The 12009-nt window shown below is 37.4% G+C and overlaps 1 protein-coding gene across 3 annotated transcripts in view; it reads right to left on the reverse strand.

Moving 5' to 3' along the window:
• Positions 1-11362, reverse strand: part of GRIP1 (glutamate receptor interacting protein 1) — a 379487-nt gene extending 368125 nt beyond the window's left edge. For all 3 annotated transcript variants that reach the window (XM_040637235.1, XM_040637234.1, XM_008684380.2), the window contains exon 1: positions 11230-11362. In XM_040637235.1, coding sequence (XP_040493169.1) covers positions 11230-11362 — 133 coding nt within the window. The remainder of the gene's footprint in view (positions 1-11229) is intronic.
• Between the last annotated feature and the right edge of the window lie 647 nt (positions 11363-12009).

A 12009-nucleotide genomic window follows, 5' to 3' on the forward strand; every position in this document is an offset into this window, starting at 1 on the left:
ATACCAACACCAGCAGAAGGGCAACATGAAAACTAAAACCAACTCAGCAGTAATCAGAAGCACCTGTTTTCACAAAACGCAAACCACTGCACTGAAATTAGGCATACATTTTAAAAGTTTATTAGTTAGATGAATCTCCTGAAAAGGAATCCAGACATTCATCAGAAAGCAGAAAGATTTTTAATCTCACACTGAATTTATTTCTAAATATAAAAAAATAATACTCTGAATCATATTTAACAAACAGTAACTGTTCTAGAAAATAGCTTGACATCCCAACAAGCAATGTGAAGTTTCCCTGGTTATCTATTACTACTAAAATAATAAACGACAGAAATGTAAGGGGTCCAATTATCCATAAAGCACAGAGAATGGTGATGCTGTGGACTGTAATCTGAAAGACCATGTACAACTTTGTTCACTCTCTGGAAAAGAATTTCTTTGACATATAATCTTTCGCCCAAAATGCACAAGCCTCTATAAGACTTTGACAGTCTCTACAATGTAGTGATTTCAAAGTATATTTTTGTCCTACAGAAAATGAACAAAAAAACCCCACAAAACAATCATACATTTTAGTATCCTCTGATTACATTGCAAGCACATTTTTAGCTTAAAAGCTATGCTCAATGGATATTTAGAATCCAAGTGTAAAGAAGACCAGGACACATTGTACTAATCCACAGGTAAAATAAAACATTTTCTCATTCCTCCAAAATACCACTGCCTTTCAAGCAACCCGTGGAAGTATATGACTAAGAGGAGAGACCTATATATGAATGGCACCTATATATGAACTTCATCTCTATCTTTTTTTTTTTTTTTAAGATTTTATTTATTTATTTGACAGAGATAGAGACAGTCAGCAAGAGAGGGAACACGAGCAGGGGCAGTGGGAGAGGAAGAAGCAGGCTTCCAACGAAGAAGCCTGATGTGGGGCTCGATCCCAGAACACCGGGATCACGCCCTGAGCTGAAGGCAGACGTCTAACGACTGAGCCACCCAAGCGCCCCTCTATCTTTTTCAGCAAAATAAAAGTTTTCTCCAATAACTATGCCTCCTTTGGCCACAGCCACACTTTACCTGTTAGTGAAATATTGCAAAGACCTTGATGGTCAGGTCTGGCTTGAAATCTGTATTTTCCTAAGAAGAAATGCACTTGCAATTCCAAATAACTGATTTTGCAAATGAACTTTCAGGAAACAGCCCATTCCGAAGATGTCAATACACGTGTTATATTAAAAAGAATAAGTACATTTCTAACTCCAGAGGGTTTTATGCCCTAGCCTTCTGTATGAACCGCCACACCGTGGCTCTGTCTCTTCAGTCAGGGTCAGCTCAAACATCTAACATCAGTTTTCAACGAAGGATCACTTTAGCTAAAACACTCACCCCTCTCACCACCTTCAATACTTTCTTTTGTAACTTTGATCTGATTTCCTTCATTACACTTCACACTATTTTTTATTTTCTATTTCCCTGTTAGATTCCTGGTTGCAAGAAGGCAAAGATCACCTGTGTCTTCTACACCACTCTATCTCCAGCATCTAGAGTTATCCCTGACATGTGATGGGTATCATCAAGTATTTACTGAATTAATACAAACTGTGAAATGCTTACTCTAAATTGAGTCTTCCTAAACTTGACAGGGTACAAAAGGAAAGAATATTTGAGCATTATATCTTATATTTTAAATATTACTAATTATGAATAATTTACTTAGCCATAACCTCAAAATATTTTGGAGTCGGTTCAGTTTCTAGAACAGAGATCTTTGGAGGTTTAGAATATTAACTGAAATTCAACTCAATTTCTACATATTATAGGCTTAATTGCTAATATTTAATTTAGATCCACACATTTCAAAAAACTCAGTTCTATGGTTCAATGTTTCAGGAAAGTTTTTGGCTCTAAACTTATGTGATAGTTGACATACTGGGGTACAACTCCAATACTTCAAATAAAAAAGCATATAAATCAATTCTATTATACATTCTAAAATACCACTGGGAATAGTTCTCTCTGGCATCATGGTGGATCATTCTGTATTCCACTTTTTATCTGACTTTTTTTTTTTTCCTGAGTTGGTACTTAAATACTTCTTGACTGAGCTAATGCACAGACTTCTCAGAGTGGAGAAAAAACCTGATTGCCCATTTGGGAGCTGTAAAACAACAACAAAACTCTACACATATTCATTTTGAGCATCTATCCTTCTATATTAAAAAAAAAATTAATGATGTTTAAAAGTAAGACTGAGGAGTTATGCAAGCATCATCAGTCTACTTTTCATAACATTTTCATCATCCCATAAAGAAACCTTATGCCTATTTGCATCAGAACATGGTCTGTAGAGTCTAGCTTTTTTCATTTAGCGTATTTTTGAAGTTCTTTCATGTTGTGGCATATACTAGTCTCCTATCTTTCTAAACTCATTCTGAAGTAGCGTTATCTGAATATGCACTAATAAAAATCCACCTTTTGAATCCTAATAGTTATTTTGAGTTTCATTTCCCTTTAAATGATCACCTTTCATTTAATCTTTTATATCATCATTATAAGAAATTAATCAAATGCGCAAGCCATGCAGTACTCATTACAAATTCCCTAAGGTATCTTCTATCTGTTGAAACTCTCTGACATCATCAGAACTGTATGTTTAATCAGTTTTCCCGGTTTGGCCCCAAGAATAGTCGGCATAAAGTTGAGTCACAAGACCCCTCTTTCCTAGTCCCCTGATTCACCCATCAAATCTATGTACACATCTTCCAAGTCTCTTGAGCCCTATTCCCTCTCCATAACCCCAACTTCCACATTTCAACCTACCTCTTAAGAATTCTCTTTGGACATCTTGGCAACCCAAACTCAGTATGTGGAATATATTTCTTCTGTTCAGACCGAGTTTTCCCACAACTGCTATATCTGCCCTTTTATTTATGTCTCTCCCTCTAATCCCTTTTATACACTAATACCACACTAATCTTCCTGAAGTACAGCTCTTTCCTGGTTATACCTCTACCAAAAAATCTACAGTATTGCCCCAGTGCCTACACAATGAATTTAAGCTTCTTAGCCTGCCATTCATAACTATCCAACATGCTTTACTTAATATCTTTATGAATAAGGTTTTCTTCCACTAACATTTACTAAGTACTCACTATGCGTCAAGCACTAAGTGCTGTATTATGTCATTTAATTCACAATAACCCTAAGTGGTGGGTAGTTATTGACTCAATTTCACAGATGAGGAAACTCAGGCACAGACAGATTTACTTGTCAAGGTCACATATCTATTAAGAGAGAGAGCCAGGATTCCAACTTAGGTATTCTCATTCAGGTCCCACATCCTTAACCAGCAGGATACAGGGGTCTCTATAGAAACTGACATCACCTTACAGTAAAGAAAAGGTGTTATTTTGGGGCACCTGGGTGGCTCAGTCGTTAAGCGTCTGCCTTCAGCTCAGGTCATGATCCCAGGGTCCTGGGATTGAGCCCCGCAGCAGGTTCCCTGCTCGGCAGGAGGCCTGCTTCTTCCTCTCCCACTCTCCCTGCTTGTGTTCCCTCTCTCGCTGTCTCTCTCTCTCTGTCAAATAAATAAATAAAACCTTAAAAAGAAAAAAAAGGGGTGTTATTTTGGATCTCACAAATAACTATATAAGTGCTGTGTGTGTGTGCGTGCACACACGTGTACACACATACACATGCATGCACATACCTGTAATTTTGGTGGAGTCTCACTCTGCTGTACTTGATATTCTAAAGCACTTTGTTTCAGGGCACATGGTGGTAAGAAAGAATTGTCTTGTATGTAACAAATCTCTTAAGCTGCTGTAGATACTGGTGGAAGAACTCTGGTGAGATGTGGATGGGGAAGTTGTGTGAATCTCTAAAACAAGATTAAATTCTGAACTGAAAGCGAGGGCACAAAGTGTTAAATACACAGCAGTTACACTGCTAAGAAATCTGCTCAAATTTGCCCACAGGCTCTTTCCTTCCTCTACCTGCTTTGGCTGTGCCCTGCATGAGAGATACAGCTCTACTGACTAGACTTGTCATTGATTCCCTCTATCTGGGTCTTTAGCACTAGGCATCGGTGTGTAATGCCTTCATTTTATAAATAAGAAACTGAAGAAGCATAGAGTTCCAAATGACTCATCTAAAGTCACATAGCTCCTCAGTCCCATTAAGAAAATTACATTTTTGGAGGGTAGGAACTTTAATTAAAAAATCTAGTTTCCATCGCTGGCACTTCTTAGTATCAAAAAAAAATAACCAAATAACCATATTTTCCAAATTCAAAAACTAGAAACTAGCCCATCTAAGTTTCAATCCTGGTTCTGGTCCTTTCTAGCTATGTAAACTTTGATTTGGGCAACCTTAGAGACATCAAGGACTAGGGTTAGTAACCACAGAACTCTGGGGGGTCTCTTGATCTTTCCATCCCCATCTCCTTTGCATGTTGACTTGATTCTCTCCTATTCCTGACTGTTTTTTATTATGCGATAGAGGGCATCGTCTTGAATTTTGCCAACTCAAAACTCAAAAAGAGGAGTACTGATTGGCCCAGTTGGTTTTTATGTCCACTGTCACACCAATCACCACAGCCAAGGAAATGGTATAATACGTCAGCTTTGATCAATCAATAATGACTGAATTAGAGTGGAACAGGGGTATATTAAATATGAGGATTGTTCTTCCCAGGGAAAAAGAAGAGTTTCGGGGCATACATATAATGTCCACAACATCACGCAAACAGAAAACACTAGAATGTGTTTTTCATTAAATACAAGGCAGGTTTGGTGACATTTTAGAAATAAACACACACACCAAAAAAAAAAAAAAAAAAAAGTAAGAAAGAAAAAAAAGAAGAAAAGAAAAGAAAACTTAACACATGGATGTGCGCCCAATAGAGTTCTTCTGGATTTGTACAGTTAAAACAAAAATAGCACTGAAGGAATTACTCACCTCCACATACCATATGTTACCTCGATGAAAAACTAATATGAATAGAGAAGAGGCATGAAATCTCATTGCACATCAAATCTAATAGAATCCATATTTGTTTGGGTCAAGATGAAATTGTAACCATACATTGCATTTGTTGGAATATGCAAACAACATATAATTCAGAATTTGTTTAAAAGAGACATCAGTTTATTCAGTGACTTGCCTGATTTGGAAGTGAATGTGCTCATACCAGAATGATTTAAACAAAGGTGGAGGTCCACACAGTAGGGATGCTGAGAAAGGACTTCCTGTATGGAACAGCAGGCTTCCCTAACTGAACTCCAAGATTCCTCTAATACTTTCCGATGAAGTTATGCATTTGCAGTCTCCCAAAGGAATAATTATTAATAAGAGTGACTGTATGTGCAAACCACAGAGCAAATGGGAGGTGATACAGTAAACACTTTGTTTGGTTTTTGAATCACTGACAATCACTGTCATTAACATCATCTACAAACACAGCATCGTGTTAATTTGACTTGGAATACTGTACTCGGAGTTAGCTTTTGTTCGGGAGTTTAGTTTAAGATAAGGTGACCCACTGCTCAAAAGAATAAACCTACCTAGGCGGGAAATTAACACTTGTAATTCATATGCAGATGAATCCCAGCCCTTAAATATCAGGGGAAGAGTCACCAGAGAACTAAAAGATGAATGTGGAACGACGGATGGAGGACTAGACCCTATCAGGAGGTCTGCCTCCTACTCCCACTTCTAAAGAATTACTGGGGCTTGCATATTTACGCAACATGTTTGCACCCTAGTTTATTCATCTAAAAAAGCACTCGAGGGGCGCCTGGGTGGCACAGCGGTTAAGCGTCTGCCTTCGGCTCAGGGCGTGATCCCGGCGTTATGGGATTGAGCCCCACATCAGGCTCCTCCGCTATGAGCCTGCTTCTTCCTCTCCCACTCCCCCTGCTTGTGTTCCCTCTCTCGCTGGCTGTTTCTATCTCTGTCAAATAAATAAATAAAATCTTTAAAAAATAAATAAATAAATAAATAAACACTCAAGGTGGACAAAGTGCATTCTAAAGTCCCTTTCAACTTTATTTATTCCTTTAAATTATTCCATGTGGGAAACAACACAGCTTGAGATAATAAAGCTGATGACACAGAATACCCCAGACAAATGGAACATGGTAGCCAATCAATTTTCAACGAAATGACTATACTAGAGATGGAAAGCGATTCTTAGGAAAGAAAGATAAGCAACAGAGTCATAAAACAAGCAAGTTTGCCCTGTTTCTATATAATCCATGTTTCTCCCAATTCAATGGGGATTTCTTGAGTCAAACTAAGTACAGCTAAGGTTTGAATCATCCAGTATCTCATATCCAAGACCTGTCAGTTTGATGATCACTGTTTTTAACATAAAATAAATGGCTTTTATGCTTTTAAACCTTGGAAAAGTAAGGATAACTACTGCATTCTCTCCTCTCCCTTCCCCCTTCCTTTCTCCAGCTCCTCTCTCCTCCCTTCCTCCAGATCCCCTAGCTGAGGAAGGCAACTTTCCCTTTGATTATGTGCTCAGTTTTTAAACGAATTACAGCAGGGATCAGCTATCTTTCTAAAGTACCTATAAAAGTCCTTACTCTATCCTTTTGGCACACTTATCAAAAAAAAAAAAAAAAAGAATCCTAATTAGATGTCAATTCCAGGAAGTAGAGAGGATGTGGTTACTGAACTTACCAAAAACAAAAACATAAACAAAAACACACTAACCAAAGGAACTAGTGAGAAAAAATTATTTGTACTAATGACCCACACCAATTCCTAGAAATTTTCACACTACAAACATGCACTACCAATATTGTTTCATCTCCAAGAAGAACAAGGCAGGGCATTTTTCAATGAAATTAAAAAATAAAAAGTAAGCACTCCTCTTGAAATACAGTTTGAACATCTAGGCACTGGAAAGCCTGAATTCCCTAACTAGGGATTTTAGATGCACATATTGCTTAATAAAATAACTTAGCTAACAATGTTTTTATACACCCACATCACAATTTTTGCTCAATATCTATTAGAATAGATATAAAATAAAATAAAATAATTTGTAAATACAAATGACCTTTTCTCAAAAGGTCTAAACCATATTCTTGTTCCCCTCTTTCTCGAGCTTCTCTGAGCTAACTTCAGTAGGAAAGGTGAGTAGACCACTAATGACTGCCCTGAGCCGCTTTCCCACATAGCTCTTCTCCTGCCTCGGTGAGTCAGGATGAAAACCGTGGTTACCATGGAGGAGCTCCTTATCTAATTCAATGCCATTACCCGTGTGCAAAACGTGCTAGGGCCAGAAGGGAAATTGACTCACATAACTTTCATATATATAAGAGAGAAACAAATTCTTCCTTCTCAAGTAATTCAGTAACCCTCCCCTTCCCTGCACAGTTCATGGCAGGTCAGGATTTCCATCATGGATATGAACCGTGCTAAGAGCATGCTTATAAAATGTACATTATCTCTTTTATAATTTGAATATTATCTAGTGTGGTTAAATAAAAATATAGATTATGATAGGGCCAAAGGGTTTATTTTTTGTGTGACAGATTAATCTACATATGATATGCCAGAGCATTTAAAAGGGCATTGCTATAATAGTATTTAGCGAAAAACAAATAAAAGCACCAAACACAATAAAAGTGAATTTCAGGACCCTTTTCTAGCTTTTTATTACATTCAGGTTCATGAATCAGTTTTGGGATCAATGCAAGTTTTTCTTAAGGAAAAAATACCAAATGAGTCATCTATGTGAGATTTTTCAGAGCAAATGGTGCTTCTTGGCAGATAAGATAAAATAAAAAATGAAGTCTAAGATTTACCAATATGTTCAGAATTTCATAGGTATAAACATTCTCCAAAGCTGCTTAATATTCAATGATAGATTACTGTCTTAAAGGAATAGGAATCTCTCTACTGACAATTCCTGCCAGAAAAATAAGTCCCTCCGGACACCCAGGTGAATTTTTTCATTGAAATCCCAGTTAAAATCCTTCAGCCAATACCTTTATGTAAATTGTTTCAGAACTAAAAGTCTACAATCATATAGCTCTTGAACTTGAAAACTCTTAAGATATAAAGCCACCAGTTGTCACATTTTAGGAAACAAAAACCCACAAAAGTTTGGTGATTTGCCCAAAGCATCTGTCTAAATTATTTAAACTCTAACTCCAGAATTCTGAAAAGATAGATGAGTAATGAAAGCAGAATTTAAAAACTCAAATATAGTCATCCCATGTACAGTGATATACAACAAGTCCATATAAAATCAGGGAAGATATAAAATCAGTCTGTTATCATTGCCATCACTGCTAAAACTCAGTTTTTGTGTTTTTTTTTTTAAATTTTATTTATTTATTCGACAGAGATAGAGACAGCCAGCGAGAGAGGGAACACAAGCAGGGGGAGTGGGAGAGGAAGAAGCAGGCTCATAGCAGAGGAGCCTGACATGGGGCTCGATCCCATAAAGCCGAGATCACGCCCTGAGCCGAAGGCAGACGCTTAACCGCTGTGCCACCCAGGTGCCCCTAAAACTCAGTTTTGATAGAGTTACAGAAAAACCATCCATTTTAAGAATAACGTCTCTTCTGTAGCATCAGACCCCACTGACATTTTAATTCAGGCTTTGACATTTCAAGAGATTATAAACTGTGTTATATTCAAGATGAAGGAAAGGATGGAGAGATTCTAATCAGAGCCCACCACAGAAGAGACATTATTTAGGATAAAGTTAAATACCAGTGAGCACTTGAGAATGTACTAAAGGAAAAGCAGACTTATTGGAGAGTGTTCTAGAAAGGTTTCCCCAGCTCAATCTTCCACTATTTTATGTCTAGAGTCCTGGTGTTAATCTGAACCACTAGATAAACTGACAAGGCAGAGAATTAAGTTTATTTCAAGAGAAAAAAACCAAAAGAAAACTACAGGGAGAAAAATAAGAATGACACTTCTGGTTTATCAACAGCACCATTAACTAAGATGTGAATGTCCTCAGTAAATTCCACCAAGTTTTGAGCCTTAATGTAAATAGTTTTTCTAAGCCATCTAGGGAAACAGAGGGCATGCACTTCCAAATTATGCCAAAGTCTAATTAAAACAGATACGCTGTAGATGTAATTGAATTCAACCATATTACCCACTTAAGAGGATTAGTTTTAAGGATCAGTCTTACCCTTTAATACATTTCTACAGCTGTAAAATATAAGTGGATGTCTTCCCTACCCAGTACTAATAGACCCCTGAAACTGAAGCCAAAAGAGGCACTGAGAGGTCATTATAATATATGACATGTCTTCTTTAAAAGCCCTGGCTCTTTGACATTTGATGACATGTCAAATCCCAAGTGCCTGAGTCCATTGAGACACATTCTGTTTATTATGTAGCAGTTGGAAGCTGGGGGACTCAACATGCATCTAACTTCACAAAGTTAAATATTACATAATGGATGTTTCCAGATCAAGCACGGGGAGAACATGTTGGTTTTGATGTTTGGCATCTTATCCTTAGTATGACCTTCACAAACCAGATCAGTTAAGACATGATTCTCTATAAGTTACTGCACTTGATGTCTAAAGACTAATGCCTTAGTCTAATATATCATTCTCCTAACTCTAATTCGAGGGTATTTCTTAGATATCTTCATAAATACTCCTGCTTACAGGCATATTTTGTAAACTTATAAAGTATTTATTTTGTTTTAAATTCGTACCCAAACTAGGAGAATGCAGGCATTTGAGAGAGATTACTTGATTCTATCTGCACCAGCACATCCCAGTACAAACCCAAGAAGGTGTGAATTTGACTCAACATATATTGGTTGTGAGGAATTTGTACAATGCACACCGATGTAATTAAAAGTTCCTAAGCTTTTCTTTTTTTTTTTTCAGTCTCCAAGTTTTCAGAATTATGCATGCAAGCACATAGTATTTTTTTGATCTAACATGAACACTAGTTAAATTTTTAAGTATATTATGGAAACTAAGTTTAGGAAACATATACTGTCACTACATTCGAACAGACTGTTAATGTAAAAGCATTATAAAAGAAAAACATCTCAAACTCAGAGATTACTCTGTAAAAGCAACATAGCCATATCAGTCAAGTCAAAGAATTATATTTTTTCATTATTATGTTATTGCCACCACATGACTTTTCAATCCTCAACTTTCATCAATCACAACAGAATTTTTGGCATTAAAGCTAATTCTCATGGATCTCAATATCACAGATATAGAATCTAAATTATTTATTAGTCAACACTCACAGGTTGTAAATGGGATATATTCATGATTAGACATCAAAAGGCCAGAAAGAATTAGAATTGGAATACGAGTTTATAAAGATCCTTATTCAAGAAGATTAAAAAAAATAACTTTTAATTTTGTAAATATAGAGTATATGTAACTGTCAGTTTCCCACATTTAGGGCACTTCACAAACGCAGTGATCTCTGCATGTAGCTGCTTTCTCTCTGTACCCTTAGGCATTTCTGGGCATTATGAATCTATTGGGACGCGTCTAAATCTCACCAGGAATTTAAAGCACTGATAAGTACAAGAATGATTCTAGTTCTCTGCTGTTTATCTGCTAATTTACAAATGTCTTAATGTGGATATATTGTTTTCTTCTACAGGTATCACTGCTTCCAACTGGCAGCAAATAAGTGTTCCCTTAATTTAATAATAAAATGATGAACACGCATCAGAGAAAATCATTTGGATTTCCTTCTACAAACACCACCTCAGATTAACCGCAGATAACTGTCTAAAAGTCTGTATCAGGAACATTAATCATCAACAGCAACTTGAACATTTTGTTCCAAATAAGCTAGTCCTCTCTATTCAGAATGAAACAAAACAACACAACAAAAACAAAACAAAACAAAACGGTTATTTAAAAACAACTACAACAGCACATATTCTAACCACCACATTGTCTTGCAAGATACTTTTTTGGATGGTTCCTTAAAATGATAACATAATCAATTAATTGCACTTAAAATATTAACCAGGCGTAGAACTGGACTGGTTTTACTGGCTAGGTGCTATCTGATAAATGTTCTTGCAACAGATCAAGCAAAATGTAGCACTTCAGTACTTACAGACTGCTCACAGAGAACACCATCTGGGAAACCTTTTGCATTTAAGATTAAAGCTCCATACAAGGTTTATTGTTAGCCCAGCACGCGAGAAGGAACAGGAGGGTGGAGGGAAGAAGTGCTTACTTCGAAAATGCTCTGAAGCGTAATAATAGACATCCTCATAGCCCTCGTGGTAATCCTCTTCTGGTCGGTACTTTTTTCCCTTTCTTCTCCTAGATCTTCTTATCTGCTTGACAAAACCCAGGAAGCGGTCCATCTCTCACTCGCCGTGCAGCCTGGTTCAGCCAGCACCAGAGCGGAGCAACAGCCCAGTGGCTTGGGGGCTGGTGGAGCATGAATGCTCAACCCCAAACCTGGGGCTGGGAACGCGCTACTCTTCCATCTGCCGCTATGCTACCATCAACGCCCAGGCTTTAGCCAGGGGAGGGGGGAAAAAAAGCAACGATATGGGTTTACCTTAACAATATTTCTTATTTGCTCACAAAACTGTCAAATGTGCAATTAAAAAAAATAAAACTAAGTCAGAGAGAGAGAAAGTGAAATAATGAAGGACTAGGAGAAAAAAAATAAACAGCAAAGCTTTGGACTTCAAACAGCTTCAAAACGAAACAACAAAGTTCGACAAGAGATTCGGCTGAAGCAAGAGGAGTCCCGGCACTAGAATTTCACTATCCAGCATCTCCCTCGTCAGGGGCGGGGGTGTAGGAGATGAGAGGGGCGGGGAGACGCGTTAGTCAATGGACTGAACCAAAGCTGGAGACTGAACCGGCTTCTTCTTACCTGCTAATCCCACCCCCTAATGCTAGCACCCTTTATCGCAAAGGCACAAGCTTGGGAAACTTCTCAGAAAGCTATTGTTTTGCAATGAGCAGATTCATTAACCCTTTGCGCTCTCGTGCATAT

Source organism: Ursus maritimus, unplaced genomic scaffold (assembly GCF_017311325.1).
Source record: "Ursus maritimus isolate PB19 unplaced genomic scaffold, ASM1731132v1 scaffold_21, whole genome shotgun sequence".
Classification (NCBI taxonomy): Eukaryota; Metazoa; Chordata; class Mammalia; order Carnivora; family Ursidae; genus Ursus; species Ursus maritimus.